Source organism: Macaca mulatta, chromosome 20 (assembly GCF_049350105.2).
Source record: "Macaca mulatta isolate MMU2019108-1 chromosome 20, T2T-MMU8v2.0, whole genome shotgun sequence".
Taxonomy (NCBI): Eukaryota; Metazoa; Chordata; class Mammalia; order Primates; family Cercopithecidae; genus Macaca; species Macaca mulatta.
Window position 1 is genome coordinate 52,772,212 of NC_133425.1, and position 20,830 is coordinate 52,793,041.

General features: G+C 41.5%; 1 protein-coding gene across 38 annotated transcripts in view; it reads right to left on the bottom strand.

Annotated features, from left to right (window-relative positions):
* Window positions 1–20,830, bottom strand: part of PSME3IP1 (proteasome activator subunit 3 interacting protein 1) — a 36,324-nt gene that overhangs the window by 10,193 nt on the left and 5,301 nt on the right. For 6 of the 38 annotated variants that reach the window (XM_015126234.3, XM_015126236.3, XM_015126235.3 and 3 more), the window contains exons 2-7: window positions 18,246–18,307; window positions 13,096–13,237; window positions 12,156–12,254; window positions 11,636–11,757; window positions 5,727–5,860; window positions 2,566–2,630 (exon numbers count right to left, since the gene is read on the bottom strand). In XM_015126234.3, the coding sequence (XP_014981720.1) occupies window positions 2,566–2,630; window positions 5,727–5,860; window positions 11,636–11,757; window positions 12,156–12,254; window positions 13,096–13,222 (547 nt within the window). In that variant the 5' untranslated portion in view covers window positions 13,223–13,237; window positions 18,246–18,307. Of the gene's footprint in view, window positions 1–2,565; window positions 2,631–5,726; window positions 5,861–11,603; window positions 11,758–12,155; window positions 12,255–13,095; window positions 13,238–14,079; window positions 14,149–17,956; window positions 18,308–19,777; window positions 20,791–20,830 lie in introns of those variants that run through there. The other 32 variants (XM_015126239.3, XM_015126237.3, XM_015126232.3 and 29 more) reach the window with 13 other exon arrangements.

The window sequence follows — 20,830 nt, forward strand, 5'->3', positions numbered from 1 at the left end:
GTATGTGAATTATACTTCAATACTTTTTTTAAAAAAAGCCATAGTAGGCAAATATAATGTCTGGTCCTTGTTAAGATCATAATTTTTTTTTTTTTTTTTTTTGAGACGGAGTCTCGCTCTGTTAACAGCCCAGGCTGGAGTGCAATGGCTTGATCTCCGCTCACTGCAAGCTCCGCCTCCCGGGTTCACGCAATTTTCCTGCCTCAGCATCCCAGGTAGCTGGGACTACAGGCATCCACCACCACGCCTGGCTAATTTTTTGTATTTTTAGTAGAGATGGCGTTTCACTGTGTTAGCCAGGATGTCTTGATCTCCTGACCTCGTTGATCTGCCCGCCTCGGCCTCCCAAAGTGTTGGGATTACCGGCATGAGCCACCGCACCTGGCCAAGATCATAATTTAAAAAAAAAAATTTTTTTTTGAGACAACTGGAGAAAATACTAACTTAATATTTGATAATATTTGGTAATTATTGTGATTTTTTTTTTTTTTTTTGAGACGGAATCTTACTCTTGTTGCCCAGTTTGGAGAGCAACGGTGCAATCTCGGCTCGATGCAATGGCTCACCACAACATCTGCCTCCCGGGTTCAAGCGATTCTCCCGCCTCAGTCTCCCAAGTAGCTGGCATTACAGACATGCACCAGCAGCCCGACTAATTTTGTATTTTTAGTAGAGGCAGGGTTTCTCCATGTTGGTCAGGCTGGTTGTGAACTCCCGACCTCAGGTGATCTGCCCGCCTCAGTCTCCCAAAGTGCTGGGATTATAGGCATGAGCCACCGGGCCTGGCCTGTGATTATTAATATAATGGTATTGCAATTGTTAAAACAAAGAAACAAAATAAGAACTTGTATTTGCTAGAGACACATATTAAGAATTATGAATGAAATGATAATGTCTGGAATTGTCACAAAATATTACAGTTGAGAAATATAAATGAAATAAAATTGGCTATGTGCTAAAAACTGCTGACTGGGTGTGGTGGCTCACACCCGTAATTCCAGCACTTCGGGAGGCTGAGGCAGGTGGATCATTTGAGGCCAGGAGTTAGAGACCAGCCTGGCCAACATGGTGAAACCCCGTCTCTACTAAAAATACAAAAATTAGCTGGGTGTGGTGGCACATGCCTATAGTCCTAGCTACTTGGGTGGCTGAGGCATGAAAATTGCTTAAACCAGGAAGGCAGAGGCTGCAGTGAGCCAAGATAACCCCACTACACTCTAGCCTAGGTGACAGAGCAAGACTGTCTAAAAAAAAAAAAAAAAAAAAAAAAATTGTTGAAGCTCTTTCCTGTAGGATAGCTTACAAACAAACAAACAAAAAATCACTGAAGCTTGGTAATGGGGGTTTATTATACTTATCCCAACTTCTGAATGTTGCTTAAATTATCCATAACAAAGCATTTAAAAAATACATATTTACAATTGCTTGCACATGCATAGAATAGCTCTTGATGGATACATAAGAAATGTGGCTGGGCTTGGTGGCTCAATCCTGTAATCCCAGCACTTTGGGAGGCTGAGGCAGGCAGATTACTTGAGCTCAGGAGTGCAAGACCAGCCTGGCCAACATGGTGAAATCCCATCTCTACTAAAAATACAAAAATTAGCCAGATGTGGTGGCGCACGCCGGTAATCCCAAACACTTGGGAGGTTGAGGCAGGAGAATTACTTGAGCCCAGGAGGTGGAGGTTGCAGTGAGCTGAGATTAGGTCACTGCACTCCAGCCTGGGCGACAGAATGAGACTCCGCCTCAAAAAAAAAAAAAAAAAAGTATAATTCTGTTTCCCTCTAAGGAGAACTAGATGGAAGAGGACATGGTAATGGCAGACTCTTTCTTTTTCCCCACACTCTTCTTTTTAAAAGTAGGTTCTAGAGCAAAAGGATAACAGCAACAGACCACCACCACTGGTGCTTAGTAGATGCATATAAAAAGCATCATTTTTTTTGAGACAAGTTAATGTAAGCCCTGCTGATTGATGGAATTTAGTTCAGAGTCTCAATCCCACATGGAGTAAGAATAAAACTGAAAACACACTCTTGAATTTTTCACCCCTAATCCAGCCCCAGTAACATTCACCTTCACTTACAAGTTCTTGCCACTTAATACAGAGGCAGATTTCATCACATAAAGGTAAAAACCAAAGAAGTATACTCCTGGAGACTGTATTAAGCTTCTAGGCTCAATCCAATCCAATAGTGAGCAGGAGCCAGGTATTTACCTCCTATTGGTAGCAAGCCAGGTGAAATCAAGAAACTTGACATTTGGGGGAAACAGAAAAAAACCTTTTGTGAGCAGAGGTGGTATGACCAGAGCCTGGTAAGCATTCCTGGGAGAGTACTATTTTCATTGATCAGTTTCACTGGTTTCTAATACGATAACTTTAGCAGGTATAAAATCCTGCCTGGTATAAAATCCTGCCTGGCATAAAAAAGTTGGGTAAATTCAGTGTAGGTAGGCTTGCTTGAAGACGGAAATGCATTCATTTGCAGATGCAATGCATTATAGCCCTTTACTGTGGTTCATGTGTATTCTGAGTACAAGGAAGTAATGAAGGCTGCCACCCACCTTGATTCTTGTCATCTGGCTCAGGGTCTGGTTTCAGTCTTTTCACACTGTGGCCACTCTCTGAGCTGTAACAAAACACATGGTGATTTGAGCCATGTCCAATCTTGCAGATCAAAGCTCAGGGAATCAGGAGCGCCAATAACTATTTATATGTGTCTTAGGCAGTCTCAAGAGGCTGGGATGATAAAAATGAATGAAAAGTATTCATTTCAGATTCTTAATCTCCTTCCAATTGCATCATTAGTCATAAAGACAATTTAAACTCCTGACAAATCCAGGGAATAAAGCACTGTATCTTCAAGCATCACTTCAACTTCAGATTCTTGGCCGCCTTTATCACTCAAATTGGTTAGAACCACAGATGGATTTCAAGAATATTTAGACATGTTCATAAATGACAAACATTTAGTAATTACAGATTGAAGAAAACATCTTTAGTGACAAGCTAGAGATTCTGAGAGTCACCCAGAAGCCTTTCACTAAAAGAATGTATAAGGAATGTACTTCAATGAAGAAAGAAATGATCCCAGAAGGAAGGAATTCCAGAAGAAAGGGGTAGGGAACAAAGAAACTGGCAAAAGGAAATATAAGTCTAAACAAATACTGTCTGTATCAAAAAATAACATCTAGTTTGTGGTGTTCAACATGACCATACTGAAGTCACCTCTAAGACTGGGACATTACTGTGTGTATATACTACCTGGTATTTTCTTGCAGGAAGTGCAGAGCAGGTTCCATTTAAGAGTTATGTGGGAAGCCCAGGAGCAGTGGCTCACACCTGTATAATACCATTACTTTGGGAGGCCAAGGCAGACGGATCACCTGAGGTGTTTGACACCAGCCTGGCCAACATGGTGAAACCCCGTCTCTACTAAAAATACAAAATTAGCCAGGCGTGGTGGTGTGTGCTTATAATTCCAGCTACTTGGGAGGCTGAGGCAGGAGAATCGCTTGAACCCAGGAGGCAGAGGTGAGCCAAAATCGTACCATTGCACTCCAGCCTGGGCGACAAAAGCGAAACTCCAGCTCAAAAAAAAAGAAAAGAAAAACAAAAAGAATCAGTGTATACAAAACCACAATGCAATTAAGTTGGAAATCAATGACAAAAGCGAAACGTATTTTGTAGCCTCTAAGACACTGTTATATCATCATAAGGTGTTAAAATGTGTGTGTGGCAAGGGGGAAGGCTTATCTTCCCCCTTACTGAAATATGGTTGTTACCTCAATATGGAGATTTAAAAAATACATTTCTAAATAATTCCTGAGTCAAAGAAGAAATCATAATGGATATTTTAAAATACTTAGAAGGAAATATAAAACTTATATACAATGAAAGAAGGAAATATAAAACTTACATACAGTGAAAGCTAAGGAAAATTTATAGCTTCAGATGCCTATAACTAAAAAGGCTGCACATTCATGAACTAGGTATCTGACAGTTTTTTCTAACAATAAATAAAAGAATAAACTAGAAGAGAGTAAAGAATATTCCTTTGAAGAAGGTAAGAAATTGCTGCTTGTTTTGTTCTTAGGTTTCATGACATATACATGCCGATGGCTTCCAGACCTTCACCAGGCAGCAGAATCACTCATGGAACTTTGAAAACTACAACTCCCAGACTTCACTTCAAACTTACTGAACCAGAATTAGTGCGAGGCCTACAAATATAAATTATTAACAAACTCCCAGGTAATTCCAATAAACTCAGGGTCGGCCTACAAATATAAATTATTAACAAACTCCCAGGTGATTCCAATAAACTCAGGGGCGGACAGATTAGGAACTCCTGCCCCAGGAGACTAATTCATCACCTTGCTACACAAAGCAACATTAAATGATGTTGTTTCAAAACCCAAAAGGGGTTATATGCAGGTCACCAAATAAGCCACAGAGCCTTTTCCAAAGGTGATCTAAGGACTAAGGGAGACAGCTACAACACCCATTCTGCGACCACCAAGAGCAGTCTCAAGGGATAACAAATTGATCACCTGGAGAGCCCTCCCTTGGCATATTCCAGTAAAACTGACCCAGGTCCAAATCCTGCGAGTCCCTGGTCTTGCAGGAAAGCTTATGTGAGAACTTGAAAGGAATAATTCATGGTTTGGGTAGCGAGCCCTTCTCAGGATAACTCCTCCCCTCTGCTGCTATACCAGCATGACATTTTTACATGTAGGCAGTGTTCCTAAGAACATCTGCAGCAGATGGGTGGTGTGCCAAACCACAAGACTGCATCAATACATTCCCTTCAAAACATATGGCTGGTTGCCAATATATCATATTGATTTTCCTAACAGACTGCACTTAAACTTATCATTTCGCCCACAGTCTGTTGGGTCAAATCGAAATGACCAGATTCAATCACTCTGATGCCATTTCAGGATTTGGAAAGGGAGGAGCAAACATAGCAAAGAACTTATCACAGCTTCAAGACAGTGCTATCACTTCCCCATCAATCCAACCTAGCCACAGCCAGGTCTGTAACCCTGTCAGGGCTGCCATGTTCTTTCAGGACAGGATGTCTTTGCAGCAGCTATTCCCTCTGCCTAGACTGTTCTCTCCCTTTTTGCTTGTCAAAGTACTAGTCGTCCTACCTAATCAGCATCTTTCCAATGGTTTCCCCAACCTCCCCAACATGGAGATGCACACACCCTCCAAGCAGCATTGTATGTTCCTCCTTCTTGCTCTCAGCACACCCTACATAGATCCTTTCACAAGACTCACTACCTCATTTGTCTAGACAGAAGCCTAAATATTGAACTCGAGCTCCCTATTTCTCTATGATCTTGCACAAAGAAGGGTCTCAACCTCTCAAACTCTTGGTCTTCTCATCTACAAAACAGGGATTATAATTGTACTTTCACAGGATTGTTGAAGAATACATGAGATTATGCACAGGAAGCACTTAACACAATGTCTGGTGTGGCAGATCCCCACTGAAGAGTAGCTACTATTTATATTTGTTGAATAAATGATCAGAGAGACGAGGGTTGAAGCCTATAGAAGGCCCCAAATCTGGAAAGGGAGAGAGGCATAGGTGAGCACACCAAGGGAACTTCACCAGGACTCACGCAAAGTAAGCGTTGGCTCTGTCTTCCATTACAAGTGGTGTTTCAGAGTACATGGTCAGAGCGAAATCTAAGTTGTGGGAGTGCTGACTGACCTCTTATGCTTCACAGCTCCTGCCAACAGCTTTGCCTGGGAGAACTTGTTCTTGGTTTCTATGGGCTTCACAGTCAGTTTCTTTTCCACTTCCTTCTTGTTCTCTTGAGAAATTCCAACCTTCTTGAGGTTATTGTGAGTTACCAGTTAAGGGTCAAACTAAGCAAAAGGAAGGACAACAAATATAACCCACTAGCCCTTCAGCTGTGCCATGTAATGTCTGGCCTACTTATTTAAATAAATGCCCCACCCTTCTTTATTCTGCCAGTCAAATCCAGCCGATTCAAAGATAAATGAAAGAGACCATGGAGGAAGACAGCATAGAAAGCCCAAAATAATACAGATAAGCAAGCTTCTCCTCTGATTCTCAAGGAAAATCTGAGCATAGCCACAAAACCCACTATTACCAAGGACATGGCCAATATCATGCTTGATGGGGAAAACAAAGATCTTAAGAAATATAAAGAAAACACACACACAAAAATGTGGCTCCCCTGAAAACGTGCTTCCCCTTCAAGGGTTAAATCAAATTTTGCAGAATGTTGTTATGACTATCAGTGGCATTTAATCTTAGACATTACTAAGACTAACTCCTGCTCCACTGGTGCAAGGAAGCATCAGAATCACCCCAAGGCTCATCAGACATGTCAAATCCATCCCTGCCCCAAACCTACTGAATGAGGACCTCTAGAGGCCAGGGAGTTTGTTTTAAACACTCTCTGAAGGTGATTTTACACTTGATCTTAGTCAAAACACTGAGAAACAAACGATCAAAGGTGATTTTAATGAGACATCCTGTGCATATATACAACAACTGAAAAGCGGTTTTTAAAAGCATGACCAGTTCACTTGTAACATCAGTTTTTCGTTCTTGATGCCAATCTCTGGCTCTCAACTTTTTATTTTTTTTGAAGTGAAGAAAGGCCCCAAATTTTTGTCGGGGAGGTCACTTTCACTTGTTCCCTCCACCAGCCTTCCCTCCTCTCCCTCCACTTCTCCCTCCATTTTATGCTCTCTCTCGAAATGTCTTACACAACAGATGTCTGGCCTACTTATTTAAATAAATGCCCCACCCTTCTTTATTCTGCCAGTCAAATCCAGCTGATTCAAAGATAAATGAAAGAACCATGGAAGAAGACAGCATAGAAAGCCCAAAATAATACAGATAAGCAACCTCTGATTCTCAATGAAAATCTGACACGGTGCAAGTCCTTATTTAAGATGCAGTAGTGCCTGGAACAATAGTGACATCTAGTGCCCAGGAAATCTAAGAAGCATGAATTATCAGCCCAAAGAGGTGGGTGGAAGTAGAGAATGTATGGTTAAGGTTATTTGTCTAGGCATGTTTGAACAATGGAGAAAACTGAGTTCCAGAAATCCTAAAATTCTAATTCTAATCACTCTCCAGGCAACTGACTCTGTTCTTATGGGCACAAGTTACCTTAAATATTTGCAGTATGCAACAGAAATTAGATATAATGCTCAGTACTATTATGAGTTTAATGAATTTAATGTTTTTAGGGTCATCATGGAAATAGATAATTTTTTTTTTTTTTTTTGAGATGGAGTCTTGCTCTGTCGCCCAGGCTGGAGTGCAGTGGCCAGATCTCAGCTCACTGCAAGCTCCGCCTCCCGGGTTTACACCATTCTCCTGCCTCAGCCTCCCAAGTAGCTGGGACTACAGGCGCCTGCCACCTCGCCCAGCTAGCTTTTTTTGTATTTTTTAGTAGAGACGGGGTTTCACCGTGTTAGCCAGGATGGTCTCGATCTCCTGACCTCATGATCCGCCCGTCTCGGCCTCCCAAAGTGCTGGGATTACAGGCTTGAGCCACTGCGCCCGGCCGAAATAGATAATGTTAATACTCATTTTTATTAAAAAAAAAAAAAAAGAGATTAGCCGGGTGCAGTGGCTCACGCCTGTAATCCTAACACTTTGGGAGGCCAAGGTGGGTGGATCATCTGAGGTTGAGAGTTCAAGACCAGCCTGACCAGCATGGAGAAACCCTGCCTCTACTAAAAAGACAGAAAATTAGCTGGGTGTGGTGGCACCTTCCTGTAATCCCAGCTACTCGGGAGGCTGAGGCAGAAGAATCACTTGAACTCAGGAGGTGGAGGTTGTGGTGACCTCAGATCACGCCACTGCACTCCGGCCTGGGTAACAAGAGCAAAACTCTGTCTCAAAAAAAAAAAAGATTTCATCTTTCTAGGAGAAAATGCCAAAAAAAATTAGCATGTTGATTTTTTATCTGCTACTCCATCATTAGGAGACAGAAGTTCTCAAAACCTTCAATATTAAATATTAAAAAATAAAACAAAAAATGGAAAAAAAACACAACAAAAGCATGTATATATTCATACATTATTCATACCATGACATAGACAAAACCCAACATTTAACTTTTTATTCTTTCAAAATGAAGAAAAGTCTTAACCTTTTAGGGGTAGGGTTGTTAATAATCTTTTTTTTTTTTTGAGACGGAGTCTCACTCTGTCACCCAGGCTGGAGTGCAGTGGTGCCATCTCCACTCACTGCAAGCTCCGCCTCCCGGGTTCACGCCATTCTCCTGCCTCAGCCTCCTGTGTAGCTGGGACTACAGGCGCCCGCCACCGCACCCGGCTAATTTTTGTATTTTTAGTAGAGACAGGGTTTCACCACGTTAGCCAGGATGGTCTCGATCTCCTGACCTCGTGATCTGCCCATCTTGGCCTCCCAAAGTGCTGGGATTACAGGCGTGAGCCACCAGCCAATAATCTTATTTTTGATCCACAAAGTACAAGCAATTTTTCCTTCTTAAGCCCCTCTTCTCCCAAAATGCTTTAAAAACACAAATACACCTCAAAAATCTCAAGAAACTCATTAGATGCAGCATTCTCTTAAAATTGCACCGTTTTTAACATACGCAATACTGCTAAATACTGGTTTAACCTGAGAGGAAACAACAAGAGTTCTGTTATTTACATGGTTTAAACCACAGCTTATTTGTATTCAGAAGTATCCTATTATACAACATATCATATAGTAATCAAGCAAAGCCAAGAACAAGTTCCTAACTTAGAGCTTCAATAAACAAATGTCTAATCCTTCAATTCCTATCTCAACATGTCTCTGGCTACTTGCATGCTTGGGATTAGTGCATTAGATGTCAGTAAGTTGAAAGGCCTGCTTTTTTTCAGTTTTTCTAGACAGTCAGAACTTTCCAAGTTTCCAGTTAAAGCCCTTATCCCTGGAGCCTCATTGTACTGCAATGTTACCAGGACACAAAGGTTTCTTTTGTCTCACTGCTGCCCTGTTCATTCTTTCCTTTTAATTGAAAACCAAAGTGAACTCAACAGCACTTCTCCCCGGGTGCTGCTTTGGGGGACACTATATGTCTTATTTGCTAGTCTGCCAACATAAAACAAAATATCATTCAAGTGAGAAGTGTAATGAATGTATTTCCTTGGACGAAAAAGCTTTGTGTCTGAAACAACACAATATGGGTATCTGCCTACCTCTACAAACGAACACATATTATTCTGGGGTCATCAGGGTCAGGGAAGGGGGAGTTCAGAATAATCAGCCTCAATCCTACAGTTGAGATTGAGGTATAACTTTCCATAAACTTCTATCTCCATGTTGCACATGAATGCCAGTAACAGAACTGGGACTGGAAGCCAGGTCTTTTCTGGTACAGAACACCAGTTCTGATGTAAATCAATTCCCAGGGTATCTGTCCATTCCAGTCCATGTCTTCTCCCACATCATCCTTTTTTTTTTTTTTTTTAAGACGAAGTCTTGTTCTGTCCCCAGGCTGGAGTACAGTGGCGTGACCTTGGCCCACTGCAGTCTCCACCTCCCGGGTTCAAGCGATTCTCCTGCCTTGGCCTCCTGAGTAGTTGGGACTACAGGCACAAGCTACCATGCCTGGCTAATTTTTGTATTTTTAGCAGAGATGGGTTTTCACCATTTTGGCCAGGCTGGTCTCAAACTCTTGAACTCAAGCGATCCTCCTGCCTCGGCGTCCCAAAGTGCTGGAATTACAGGTGTGATCCACCGTGTCCAGGTCTCCCACATAACTCTTAAAATGGAAGCTGCTGCACATTCTCTGCAAGAAAATACCAACTAGTACATATACACAGTCAAGTCGTCCATTTTGGAGGTGAAGCCTGTTGGATTATACCAGTGATGTTACTCAACATATAAGCTTGAAATATCCAAATAAGCTTCCTCACATGAAGACAAATGGTCCTATTAATATCTCTTATTAATCATTTATTAATTTATTCACATATTTACTGAGAATCTACTATATGCCAGGCACTGGGGAAATCAGAAGTGGCCAAAGTCAGATAGTCTTTTTCTTATGGAGCTCATTTATTTCACATTCTAGCAGGAAAGAGATAGACAAACCAGTAGGCAAATAAATAAAGACAACTTTCAGATAGTGACAAATCTATAAAAAATGATATTACTGGCCAAGTGCAGTGGCTCACGCCTGTAATCCCAGCACTTTGGGATGCTGGAGTGGGCGGATCACCTGAGGTAAGGAGTTCGAGACCAGGCTGACCAATATGATGAAACCTCGTCTCTACTAAAAATATAAAAATTAGCTGGGCGTAGTGGCATGTACCTGTAATCCCAGCTACTTGGGAGGCTGAGACAGGAGAATCACTCGAACCCGGGAGGCAGAGGTTGCAGTGAGCCAAGATCGTGCCACTGCACTCCAGCCTGGGCAACAAGAGAGAAACTCCTTCTCAAAAAAAAAATTGATATTACCGATAGCAATTTTAGGTGGGGTGCTTAGGGAAGGTCTCTAAAAGGGAGAGCTGAGCAGAGGGCTAAGCTGTGAAATGCGTCTTGCAAAATCTGAGGGCAGAACATTTTGGGCTGAGGAAACAGCAAGTCTGAGGCCTTGAGATGGACTCAGAAAGCATGGTGAGAGAGAACATAAAGAAGGGCAGCAGGCTGCAGTACAGTCAACATCAGAAAGAGTGGCTTCAAGATGCAACAAGGAGGTGGGTTGGCCTAAATAATGTAGAGCCTTCAAAGGCCTGATACAGAATAAGACTTTAGTCTAAATATAAGGGGAAGCCACTAGAGTATTTCAAATAGAAAAGTGACATGATGCCATGTATGGTTTTTAAAGTTCCCTTTCTTGTCTAAGGAATAGATTATTGAGGATGAGAGCAGAAACAAACCAATTAGATGGTCACAGGAGTCCAGAAGAAAGTCTACTAGTACTACAGTAGCAGTAGATACCTAGAATTCAAGAGATTTGGAGTATATTTTGGAAACAGTTCTTGGCCCAGGCACCTGGAGGCATAGGACTACCAGTTACTGGGACTGGGAGGACCAGAAAAAGAAGAGACTTTGGGGAAGGGCAGTGTGATGAGAGTGGGGGTTATGTGGCACAATATTGAGAATTTTGATGCAGCTAAGTTACATTTGGGATGTCTATTAAGACATTTAAGTGGATGACCAAAAGGCAACAATGAGCCACAGCAAAGTCATCTTTGCAGATTTCTCAGCCCTTCTATGGAGAGAGGGCATGCTATAACCAGTAGAGAACATCTCACTAAGAATACAGGAAAGTTGCTAAACATGTTCTTTTAAAACTCAGAGGCCAATTTCTCCCCTGGATGAAGCTGGCTGCACTGCCCACCTGTCTGAGAGTCTAATCCCAGTACTATTAGGATTGATGCCTTGAGTTAACCCTGAAAAGGATGTGGACTTTTGACAACACCCTTGCACACAACACAAACTCCACAACCCGTTGCCAGCTTTTCAGAATCACAGGAAAATCAGTGTTGAAAATGACTTGAGAGATCACCAGGTAGAAAACCCCCCTTCTGTTGATGAGGAGATGACATCCATAGATACTGATGAGAAAATGGACACCTTACAGGTTTTCCTCCAGGTACAAAGGATATTCTGTATTCCTTCAGTTCTTTCAGTTCTTCTTCTCTTCGTTGCTTTTCTATTAGTTCCTGCTGTCGAGAAACCTCATCAAGGAAGTTGGTCTCATCTTCATCTAAGCCTCTTACCATGTTTTCTGAGGAAATAATTAAACAGGGAACACTTAGCAGGCTAAAGGGAAAAATAAGATTTTTCCTTTCCCCTTTTTTAATAAACAGCAGATTCTTCAGGGGATTAAAAAAAAAAAGAACTGGTAAATACCATCGCGTTTGAATAGATAACAGCGCATAAAAAAACAAGGCATTTTTCCCATTACTAAATATTACCATAGAATTAAAATGGGTGTTTTGAGCTCTAAACAAAAATATTCAATGTGGTTTAGAAGGCTGAAGGCTGTCTCTTTTCCACCAAATGAGCATCTGGAGACTTGAAAATCAAGACAATTCCATGGCTAGTTAGGAAAAGTGCTGCACGAGGCAAAAGTGCGTCAAAATACCCCCCAGAGTCCCTTGAACTGTGTTTTCGGAACCTTACTGAATTTGAACTGTTCCTCATACTCCTGCTGCTTCCTGTCCTTCTGTTCCTGTAGTCTTTCATACAGAGAGCGAGGGTCATAAACCTCCTCTGGACATTCTGAAAGGAAAAGGAGATGGGAGAGAGGTGGAGGGGGAGGAGATACATACTTCAGATTGTTTTCATATTATTTTGGAATCACAAAAGCTTTTAAAGACAAAGTCAAGTCTCTGCATGATCTGAGGGTGTGGACAACACAAAAATAGTACAAAGTCCAGTTTCCCTTCGGACCTCAGAGAGGGGCCAGCAGTTCTCAAAGCCAACTATCAATGTCAATAGCGCCCATGGCCTGAAACAGTTAACTGATTGAGGGGCCAGCCCTAACCCTCCACAGCAGCTGTGTTCTCAGTTCAGACCATGGATCCACCTGTATAGATGGAGGAGAGGAGCAGAATCTCTTGGAAGGCAGTGTGGTAGGCAGAAAAGGAATAGGATGTGAGTATCCTGGCTCTACTCCCAGCTGTGCAGGACCTTACACAGGTGACTTCACCCCTCTGAGTCTCAGTTCCTCAACTCTAAAGTAAGGACAATTGGCCAGCATGGTGGCTCACGCCTGTAATCCCAGCACTTTGGGAGGCCGAGGCAGGAGTTCAGGAGTTTGGAACCAGCCTGGCCAACATGATGAAACTCCATCTCTACCAAAAATACAAAAATTAGCCAGGCATGGTAGCAGGTGCCTGTAATCCCAATTACTCGGAGGGCTGAAGCAGGAGAATCTCTTGAGCCCGGGAGGCGGAGGTTGCAGTGAGCCAAGATCGCACCACTGCACTCCAGCCTGGGCAACAGAGTGAGACTCCGTCTCAAAAAAGTAAATAAATAAAACAAAGTGAGGACAATTAATACCTACTCTGCAGGGCTACTGCGTGGATTAAAGACCATTATACTGAATGTCACAGTATACCTTCTGGATCTTCAGGTTTTCGAACTTTCTCCCATTCTTCTTGCCTCCTTTTGCGCCGTTCATCTAGTTCTGCCTCAGACACAAACCTCTTTTTGATAACAAGGTTACCATCATCCCCTCCATCCATAATGAAACAACCAATCTACAAAACAAAAACAAAAACAAAAACAAAAATATCATTTCAAGTGAGAACTGCAATTAAAATTCTAAAGAGAAACAAGGAGATTTAGCTCTGTCTCACCCAGCAACAAACTAAAAATTATCTTCCAACTTTGAATTGAAAAAATTCTCAGCCGGGCGCGGTGGCAAATGCCTGTAATCCTGGCACTTTGGGAGGCCAAGGCAGGCAGATCACGAGGTCAGGAGTTCAAGACCAGCCTGACTGACATGGTGAAACCCCATCTCTACTAAAAATACAAAAATTAGTCAGGCACCTGCTACCACGCCTGGCTAATTTTTGTATTTTTGGTAGAGATGGAGTTTCATCATGTTGGCCAGGCTGGTTCCAAACTCCTGAACTCCTGCCTCGGCCTCCCAAAGTGCTGGGATTACACGCACCTGTAATCCCAGCTACTCAGGAGGCTGAGGCAGGAGAATCACTTAAACCTGGGAGGCACCCAAGCCTGAGCGACAGGGCAAGATTCTGTCTCAAAAAAAAAAAAAAAAAAAAAAACTCTCAAATAGTTTAATTTATAGGCCATTGATGAAAGCACATGAATACACTTTTCCAAACATATCAGGGAATTTTTATTAACATCGATGTTATCTACACAGTTGGCAAGAGGACCTGGAATAATTCTTATTACCTGGTGTTCCATAGTAAATCTCACATTGCAGGTACTTCTCTGTCCTTCTAATCTAGATAAATTGGCCTCCTGAGCATCCCATCCTTTTCCCAGCTTTATCCTCCTTTATTTCTGTAACATCTGACATTGCTTCTTCTTGAAATTCCTGTTTCTGGGACATTACACTATCTTGATTCACCTGCTCTTGCCTCCAAGTAGATTAAGATGGAGAATCTCAGCTACTGAAGATTTAGTGATCAAGTCCAGTCTGTACAGCAGGGAACGTGAACAAACCATGAATGGAGAAAGTGAGACTGGAAGAACAGATCTCCCAACTCCAACTTCAGTTCCATGTACTTTCCTGAATATTAATCTGACTCTTCATTTATCTCTCTCCTGACCTTCCTCCTTGTAAACCCCTTGTCTGTGCCATTTAAGATTTGAACTTCAATCCTTCTCTTTTCTCACTCTCACAATCACCTCAACCATTTTATGCATATTTTGACACAGAAGATTACCTAATCTGTTATTTCTACCTGAGCTTTTCTTCAGAGAGAAGGAAATAAAGATAGCAGAGTGTGTATTACTTATTACTTCTTTTTTTTTTTTTTTTTTTTTTTGAGATGAAGTCTTGTTCTGTCGCCCAAGCTGGAGTCCAGTGGTGCAATCTCAACTCACTGCAACCTCCGCCTCCCGGGTTCAAGCAATTCTCCTGTCTCTGCCTGCTGAGTAGCTGGGACTATAGGCGTGTGCCAACATGCCCAGCTAATTTTTGTATTTTTAGTAGAGATGGGGTTTCACTATGTCAGCCAGGCTTGTCTCGAACTCCTTACCTCATGATCCACCTGCCTAGGCCTCCCAAAGTGCTGGGATTATAGGTGTGAGCCACTGCAGCTGGCCGTATTACTCCTTTTAAACTAAATCTCTGTTTTTCTTTATTGGTTTCTTTCCTTTTGAGTAACTGTAGAATCAACCCCTACCCAGACATGTTATGTGTTATTCACAGCACTATGCGCTAACAAGGAGGCACATATTCAATCCAATGTCCATTCCAAGATGACCACTAACAACAAAAACAGTAAGTTTCCACGCTACCACAAAAATAAGGCAGCTAACTGCTAATGAGCTCTTACCATGTACTGTATTCTTTTTATGGATATTATCTAATTAACATGGTCATTGATCCTATGAGAAATATTATGTTTATAGATGAAGTTGAGGTCCAGAGGAGTTAGATTATTTGTCTAAGGTGATACACATGGTGAATGGTAGAGCCAAGAACCAAAGTCAGGCCTAACATCAAAAATTCATACTCTTACCAACTTTACCATACTCCTCCCCAGAAAACACTAAATCTTGGTTGAAAACAAAGACATGTCGACTTCAGCTTTCTTCCTACTTCAAATTCCAGTGTTAAGAATATTCATGCAACATTTTTATTTAGTAAAGCTAGAAATGGAAGCTAAAAAAACAAAACCAAACGTTCAGAACAAGAGAATAGTCTCAGCCTGTTGCTGAGGTTTAGTTTAATGTAACAATAATAAGAAAGAATTGTGAAAATTACTAGAAAGAAATGAAATCAACTGACAGACGCTGTTGCTCCCACCTAAAGCCCACAACCTGGACACTTCTGATTTAGCAGCACTCAACGACTCCAGCCAGAGGCTCATTACTGAAGCAGAACTGTTCAGTCTCTGTGAAAATGCCAAAAATTCCTCAAGTTCTACAGAACAACCTCTTATGAAACCAGAGCCAACAATTTCTTAAACGTCTCTGGCAGAGAAAACGTGAACTTTCTAGGGCTCTAATGATTGGGAGAGACATTCTGGACAACCCTCAGTTTCCCCCTTTCTCATCCCCTATTAACCATTAAGTCTCCTTTCTCATCCTGTATTAATCACTTGGTTTCTTTCCATCACCCATTTTTCCTAAATAATTCAGAGTAGGATAGGTCCTTATAGCCTACCTAACACGATAATCACTCGACATCTGAATTTACCATACACACCCAGGAGAAGGTCATCCAACTCATATATTAAAACTTCAAGAGGGACCACTGCACTCCCTTCCTAGGCAGCCAACTCCCTCTCTAAGCAGATTTGACTGTTAGGATAGTTCTTCCTTAAACTGAAGTGAAATCTGTTTTACTATAAATTCAACACATAGGTTCAATCCACTGGGACTATACAAAAAGAATCGAATCTTTTCTAACATGACCATATTTCAGTTGTTTGAAGACAATTCCCATGTTCTTCCTAATTTGTTGTTTTTCTGAGCCAAACATTCCTAGTTACTTTAATCTTATAAGATGGAGAAAAATAATCATGTCTCCGGGAAATGAATTTATCAGATTAGATATGATTTAAACCTGGGAAATACTAGGATATGGCAATGCCATTGGTGCCCCAGTAAATGTCTCTCTTCATTCTTGTTATATATATATAATTTTTTTTTTTTTTTTTAGGACAGAGTCTCGCTCTGCCGCACAGGCGGAGTGCAGTGGCATGATCTTGGCTCATTGCAAACTCCGCCTCCCAGATTCAAGTGATTCTCCTGCTTCAGCCTCCTGAGTAGCTGGGATTACAGGTGTGTGCCACCATGCCCGGCTAATTTTTGTATTTTTAGTAAAGATGGGGTTTCATTATGTTGGCCAGGCTGGTCTTGAACTCCTGACCTCAGGTGATCCACTGGCCTTGGCCTCCCAAAGTGTTGGGATTACAGGCATGAGCCACTGTGCCTGGCCTATATTTTTAAAACAGAAAATTAAAAAATCTTCCAATATGCCAAAAAAAAAAAAAAAACCAAACCCTAGATTTTTACATTTCCATCTAAATAAGAAATCAGAGAGCCTCCTGGGTTCAAGCAGTTCTCATGCCTCAGCCTCCCGAATACCTGGGACTACAGGTATGCACCACTACACCTGACTAATTTTTTTTTTTTTTTGCAGAGACAGGGTTTCACTATGTTGCCCAGGCTGGTCTCAAACTCCTGGACTCAAGCGATATGATCTGCCCACCTCAGCCTGCCAAAGTGCTGGGGTTATACGTATGAGCCACTGCACCCGGCCTACAATCTTTTATACACAAGGACAAAACCAGAAATCAGTTGGTTAATGAAAATAAGAAATAAAGCAAATGCATACATTAAAAAAAAAAAATTTTAAAGACAAGTGCTGCAGGGGCAAAAAGGGGACAAGAAATGTATTTCTCATCAGCTCTCAGTGGGTTGGTCTCCCGAAAGCAAAGTCACACGGTCAAAACTAATGCACACTTATAAAAGTCTGCTCTTTAAAACTAATTTCTTAATTCAGGTTGGGCATGGTGGCTCATGCCTATAATCCCAGCACTTTGGGAGGCCAAGGCAGGAGGACCAGCCTGGACAATAAAGCGAGACCCCCCCCATCTCTACAAAAAAATTTTTAAAACTAGCCAGGCATGGTGGTGTGTGCCTGTAGTCCCAGCTACTCAGAGGCTGAGGTGGGAGGATCATTTACTCCAGGAGGCTGAGGCTGCAGTGAGCCATGATTGCACCACTGCGCTCTAGCCTGGGCAACAGAGTGAGACCCTGTCTCAACAAATAAATCAATTAATTAATAATAAAACTAATATCATAATTCTGGCATTCCCTTGATCCCCAAATAAAGAAAGTAAGCCAAGTTAGATGGCCACAATAGTAATAAATTTCTGTAAGTTTAAAAGGAGTAGACTAAAACATAGACTGCTTTATACATCTTTTTTCAAATTAGCATTTTCTTCTGTAGGTCCTCATTCTCTGCATGGCTTTGCTCAGGCTGTTCCCTCTGCCAGGAATATCCTTGCTTTCTTTTCACCCCATGCAAACTGCTGCTCCACCCACCCAGAATCTCACTGAAGACCATCTCCTTTATGAAAAGACCTCCTAGAGTAGTTAATATGTATTTCCTTCCTTTGTGTTCCTGCTATGATCATTCATAACTCTACTACAGCCCTTATTCATTGTGTTTTATTATCTATGACTGTTCCAACAGCTCTTCATCTCCACAGTGCTTATTATTATTAGCACAGTATCTGGCATATATTAGGTATTCAAATACTTACTAAATAAACCAACCATGAGGAGCTGAAGAATCTGAGCAGGGAGGAATGAACTCACATGAACATTCCTAGGTACTGTCAAGTGCAAGCTATAGAGATTGGTAGCCATCAAGCAAGTATTTGCTGAAGTGTCAGTATCATAGGAATTCTATTCAAACACCATACAATTTATGCAGTAAGAAACAAAGGACCAAAACTTAAATCATTTTACTATATCATATAATTGATATCATCTCTCAAAAATAACTGCTACTTTCCTTTAATTTCAACTGATTAAAAATGGTCACTTAACCTGCAAAAGCAGTACTTGATGCAGACAGCGTATTTCTTTGTAGAGTCCAATGGCTGTTTATTCTGCAAGAAAGAGGTGATAAGTACCTGTAACTTACTGACCTGCTGGAAGTAGACAGAGAAGCTAGAAAACTAGATTGTAGTGACTTCTAATTCCTATTGTCTAGGTAAATTTTCACAAGTCTCTTCTTTTCCCCTTTTGTTTGCTAGAGTAATTAAAAACAAAACAAAAGACAAACAGCCCAGGGATATCAGGGATATGGGCTCTAACTGTGAAGATCCCTGTAGGAATGCAGAGGACTTATATTAGGAATGCTTTTGTCCTTACTGTGTTCCACTTTAGAAAGAGTAAACAAATGCTGTCAGCTTTCCTTTACTCACATGTTTTTTCAAAGTGACTCAAGTTTAATTATCAAACTAAACATTACATTATTTTTTAAAGGATTTATTCAAGTTCTTCAAATAGGGAATTCATAGAAAACTAAAATCATTTCAAAATTCACTTTGTCCACCAAACTTAAAGTTCAAACTGGCACAAATAAAGAACGTGGTTTTCAAATCTGCCTGACAGTCAAGAAAACAAAGTTCTTATATTTCAAGCCAAAGTAACTGTTAAACACTGAACTACTGGGTTTACATTGGAGACTGTGGTATTTAATTTCCAGGGTGGTGGGACAAAATGGGCTCAGTTCTTACACAGCACACTACACATTTTAAAATACAAAACTTACATTGCTGCTCCCCAAATAATTGCTATTCCTAACTTGAAAAATGACTCCATTAAGTTAGTGCCATGACACAGGTAATGAGATCTGGTTTCCTATGGAATTGAATTATGTGATGGCAAACTACTTAAGTGTTTACATCATTGGCCACCATATCCTTCTAATTCTAAAATTAGACAGACTGTACATGTAAAAACACACCAGAATCAGGTTTCTGTGTTCTATTGTTTTAAGGCTTCACTCTGAGTAGCAAAAGCAATAGGTCAATTCATTTCCTTCTGTCAGTAAATACAGATTATTGCTTTCCAACATTTTTTACTCTGATGTTCAAGTCACATTGTACTTCAAAATGCAGGACAGCAACTAAGAGGAATTTGCCATCTGGCTAACTCAACTATATTCCAAATAAAGACTGCTTTCTGGACAGAAGGCACTTCTACCAAGATACAATAATTTAGATTTTTAAAAATTTAGCTGACTTTTCCTATATCATAAAATTTATTTAGAGGATGGTAACTGCTAACAGAGAGCCTGCTGTTAGTATTTATTACTAGGCAAAGTAAAGTCAATCTTCTAACACTGAAGCTTATTTAACATACTCCAGTAGCAAAGGAGACTAAAAGAATCTAAAAACCACAGAAAAAGCAATTTAATCCATATTTTAAATGTTTATTATAAGGGGCAATTTACAATAACCTTTCAGGCATCTATGAAACACATACAATAAAAAATTCGGCTTTGCAATAATCTCTCAGGCATCTATGGAACACATATAATAAGAAATTCGGCCAGGCGCAGTGGCTCACACCTGTAATCCTAGCACTTTGGGAGGCCGAGGCAGGTTGATCACTTGAGTTCAGGAGTTCAAGATCAGTCTGGCCAACATGGTGAAACCCCATCTCTACTAAAAATACAAAATTAGGCCGGGCGCGGTGGCTCAAGCCTGTAATCCCAGCACTTTGGGAGGCCGAGACGGGCGGATCACGAGGTCAGGAGTTCGAGACCATCCTGGCTAACACGGTGAAACCCCATCTCTACTAAAAAATACAAAAAACTAGCCGGGCGAGGTGGCGGGCGCCTGTAGTCCCAGCTACTCGGGAGGCTGAGGCAGGAGAATGGCGTAAAAACCCGGGAGGCAGAGCTTGCAGTGAGCTGAGATCCAGCCACTGCACTCCAGCCTGGGCGACACAGCGAGACTCCGTCTCAAAAAAAAAAAAAAAAAAAAAAATACAAAATTAGCCAGGTGTGGTGACATGCACCTGTAATCCCAGCTACCTGGGAGGCTGAGGCAGGAGAATCACTTGAACCCAGGAGGCGAAGGTTGCAGTGAGCTGAGATTTCACGCCACTGTACTCCAGCCTGGGCAATAGAGTGAGACTCCGTCTCAGAAAAAGAAAAAAAAACAAAAAGAAATTAAGGCCTGGTACGGTAGCTCACACCTGCAATCTGAGCACTTTGGGAGGCCAAGGCAGGACTGTTTGAGTCCAGGAGTTCAAGACCTGCCTGGGTAACATGGTGAGACTCCATCTCTATTAAAAATAAACAAACAAACAAACAGACTGGGCACAGTGGCTCATGCCTGTAGTCCCAAAGCTGTGGGAGGCCAAGGTGGGAGCATCACTTGAGGCCAGGAGTTTAGGACCAGCCTGGGCAACACAGTGAGACTCTGTCTCTACAAAAAAAATTTAAAAATTAGCCAGGTGTGATGGTGCACTACTTAGGAGGCTGAAGTGGGAAGATGGCTTCAGCCGAGGAGTTCCAGGCTACAGTGAGCTATGAGGGCCACTGCACTCCAGACTGGGCAACAGCACAAGACCCTGCCTGGGGGAAAAAAAAAAAAAAGTTAAAAAAATTATTGATT